General features: G+C 37.0%; 1 protein-coding gene across 1 annotated transcript; it reads right to left on the minus strand.

Annotated features, from left to right (window-relative positions):
• Positions 1–213: 213 nt before the first annotated feature.
• Positions 214–3,445, minus strand: LOC145047546 (Lung seven transmembrane receptor family protein). Its single transcript, XM_078995838.1, has 5 exons — positions 3,041–3,445; positions 1,309–2,245; positions 1,057–1,152; positions 833–969; positions 214–771 (listed from the first exon to the last, which is right to left on the minus strand). The coding sequence occupies exons 1-5, from the start codon at positions 3,292–3,294 to the stop codon at positions 588–590; spliced, it is 1,608 nt and encodes a 535-aa protein (XP_078851964.1). The 5' UTR covers positions 3,295–3,445; the 3' UTR covers positions 214–587.
• Positions 3,446–3,655: the final 210 nt, after the last annotated feature.

Here is a 3,655-nt window from a genome sequence, read left to right on the forward strand (position 1 = left end):
TTTACATTCCATTATCTGGCCACCAAACATATGTTACACAGATCCAATTTTATTAGTGAGAGTTCCCCATAGGAAGCTTGTAGCATAATTTTGTCTCAATGACATCAGTTTCAAACTAGTTAGATGTATATTACAATGTCTCAGTGAACATAAATCTAAATCTCAACCCCAATCCAATTCCCATTAAATGCATTACAAATAACCACTTGCGACTAAGCAAAGCTCTCAATTTGGTTGTCTTTGATTATAAGTGAAACCCACAACATCATACCATGAGAGGCATAAAACGAATAAAGCAATAAAGCCTATTTGTACATAATCATCATATGAGCAAACAACAAAACTTTGAAAAAGAAAGGATAAAAAAAAAAGCATATAGAGAGTAACTCAACAATGACTTAACATGGAACCCACACTAGAGAGTAAAGCAAACAGTAAATAACTCAACAACATTGTGAAGTGAAAGCCCAATAAGCCGAAAAGCACGTTGCATTTTTTTTTTCTCTCCCTGTGTTGAAAGTTTACTTCTTTCTTTCCTTTTTTTGGCGTTAAATCTGTACAACAAATGAATACAATTTGGTGACTATTCATTCTCTCTTACCTTCTTCTGCATCATGATCCTCTTCTAAATCAAACTCATCCACATTTTGACCATTCTTTTCTCGTCTTTCCTGGTTGACTAAGCTGATGTCACCTTTAGGTGTTCCACTGTAAAGTGCTTCACTTTCTTCTCCATCAGAATCCTCACCTTTTTCTTCTGAATATGCATATCTGTTCAACACTTTTCACATTAGCTCCTAACTATTTTCATATAATAATATTTGTAATGTACCTTTGAGAACTCAGTGATGGGGCCCACAGATAGCAGATAACACAAAGCAATGCAAATGCAAGAATGTCCCAAAATGCAGTGATAATCCACCCACTCTGCCATCTCTCATTGAAAGGATCCGTTGCTTTGAAGTAAACCTTCAACAACAAATCATTTATCAAAATCATAAACACTTTTATAATAATACACAAAAATAAAAATTTAACTATCTACAAGATACATACCTCATACCCGATCCAAACAACTGAAAGAACAACTGTAATTACTAATGCATTTGAGAACTTCCTATAAGTATCCAATTTAACAGAGCTCCTTTTCGCCTGTGGACCAATCAAAATTTACTATTAGTAAACTAGTCACCAATTATAGAAAACCAAAAATGTTACTTTTTTATTCAAAACTACGTCGTTTTGAAGCTTATATGCATAATAGCCACATACTCATTATCCCATATAAAAGAATAGCCACATACTAACCTGTAGCTGTGTAAGTGTCTTTGAAAGAGAAGTGAAAATCCACATGATCAAAAAGGCATCCAAAAGTGCATTAGGAAGGACAAGAATAACCCTAGCTCTTCCAGCTTTATCACTTATAGCTCCAACATACTCAGTAATATTCAACAACTCAGTTGACAAAAAGTAGGTTACCCCAAGAAGCATGACTTTTGTAGTAAGCCCACCAAGTGTAGGCCTCACAACACCATACCCCATAGAAACACACAGCATAAGCAACCTTGAAACACTTCTCCTTAAAGCTCCAACAGTCACAACCCATGTTGTAATCACAACTGGCCTTGTTCCAGTGTTATTAAAATACGCATAATCAAAGTACCAAAGTGTCATTTCAAACAACCCAACACCAACAATCACACTAATCCAATGTTGAAGTTGCAACACATCATCCCAAAACCTCACATATTGAGAAAACCAGGCTACACAAAGAAGAAGATAAGCAATTGCCATGATCACATAGAATTTCTTCAAAGGAGCCATTCTTCCAGGTAAGTATCCATCGGGGTTCTTCCATGAGGTTTGACCAGTCAATGTCATTCCTTTGAGAGTTGGGTCACATGATATGAAGAACAAGTTGTACATTCCGGTTTTTGTGATGTAAGCTTCTGTGGTTTTTAATTGTGCAGTTGTGGATTGTCCACGAAAGTAGACATTGACAGTTACAGGCCAATTGGGGTCTCTTTTAGATGGGATTCTGATGACTTCTCCTTGTTTGCAGCCTTCGATTTTAGATAAATCAGAGGTGCAACAAATGGATCTTTGTCCTCCGTATGCAGACCCACCAATGTTATCACGGTCTGCAGCCTCAAAGATTATAACTTGTACTAATCCGGTGCGACGTGCTGTTCTTGAATGATTGGATGAAGCTTCTTTAGTCCTATGAAATGTGATGTTTTGAAATCTGTATGTGTTTGACAAATTAAGATTCTGAGAGGGTTTAAGAATGTTCTAAATGCAAGAAACAGCAATTTACTTTCATTTATTTGTGTATTTCTGTTAAAGCATAGTATTTTCAATCTCTTTTTTCTTATTAAGGCATTGTAATTTGAGAAATCTGCCCAATGGTAGCTTATTTTGAATTATTTTTGTTATTAGATGTTATACTTAGAAAATCTATCCAGTTAGATAAGATGGTTTTCTAGATGGGTGTTTTGAATTTTAAACATCCTTTATTTGGAGTTACCCCGTTCATCCACAAAATATTTCAGTTCATAAGGCATCATGGTCTTTGATTTCCATAATATAACACCAATATTTCCATCTATTCTATAGAAGTGACAAGATATTGCCACATTTGATTACTATCATCTACAGTACAAACACCGAAGGTGGTATTGGTGTCATAAGTCCGTTTAATGTGATTATTTTCTTCCTGTGGTCACAAGGGAGTGAGGGAGAACTTAATTGCTTATAATTATACCATCAGATAAACATTTCTACCTATGATATACTCTAAAACTGTTCTTGATCTTCTTGTGCAAAGAGTTAGAAGCAATTTGGAATCAGTTTTGCAAATTTCACTATGAAACATACTAAAAGCGTCATATACTTTCGAAGTACTTGAGCAAATCTAAAATTTTGTCCAATGTTGCCACAGATCTGAGTTGCTATCAATCACAAACCGACACACGAATATACACAAACAGACATCGAGCAGATATGGAAATTGCTGTTCGATAGGGAAACAATATCATACCCGATATAGGAACGACCGTCATTGGCATTGGATGAGGGTATATGATGCGGGAGCGGAGTTGTGATGCGAGATGCGGCGAGACCTTCGCTACCCCCGGAGACAAGATAAGCATTGCCGACTTCTCGGAATGGATCTCGATCGTACACGTGGATTGAGGCGTCGGTGCAGTCGATCACCAATAAAACTAATGCTAGGAACAAATATAGCGTTGTGACGGTGATGAACCGGAGATTTGAAATGGCTACGAAACTCATGGAGGTTCACTCGAGGATTCTGGAGAGAGAAAAACGGGATCGGCGAATTTGGTGGGAGTAGTGCGTGTGTGTGTGAGAGAGAGAAAGGGAGATGGGAGTAAAGAGGGGGGGAGTGAAATCGAAGCTACAGCAACAAGCAACGAGCAACGACTGTCGATAGTGATTAAGAAGAGAGTCCAATTTCTCACGCGCCTGAAAATGGAACTTGGTAAGGTGGTAACGGTTACCCGAACTCGAACTTGAACCCGGACCCGGATCACCTTATCAATAGAAATGCCATTGATATACGACTTACAAATGAAATGTAATAAAAATAAATAAATACATAGAATACAATAAATGTGTTGTTTTACTAAAATAC

This window comes from Lactuca saligna, chromosome 5 (assembly GCF_052625555.1).
Source record: "Lactuca saligna cultivar CGN05327 chromosome 5, ASM5262555v1, whole genome shotgun sequence".
NCBI classification, from domain to species: Eukaryota; Viridiplantae; Streptophyta; class Magnoliopsida; order Asterales; family Asteraceae; genus Lactuca; species Lactuca saligna.

Bases quoted from the DNA above. Each gene is read 5' to 3' on its own strand.
- LOC145047546 (XM_078995838.1), bottom strand. From the start codon at position 3,294: ATGAGTTTCGTAGCCATTTCAAATCTCCGGTTCATCACCGTCACAACG. The intron at 970-1,056 runs GTATGTATCTTG...TTGTTGTTGAAG, and splicing joins TTGTTTGGATCGGGTATGAG to GTTTACTTCAAAGCAACGGA. The intron at 772-832 runs GTACATTACAAA...AGTGTTGAACAG, and splicing joins CCATCACTGAGTTCTCAAAG to ATATGCATATTCAGAAGAAA.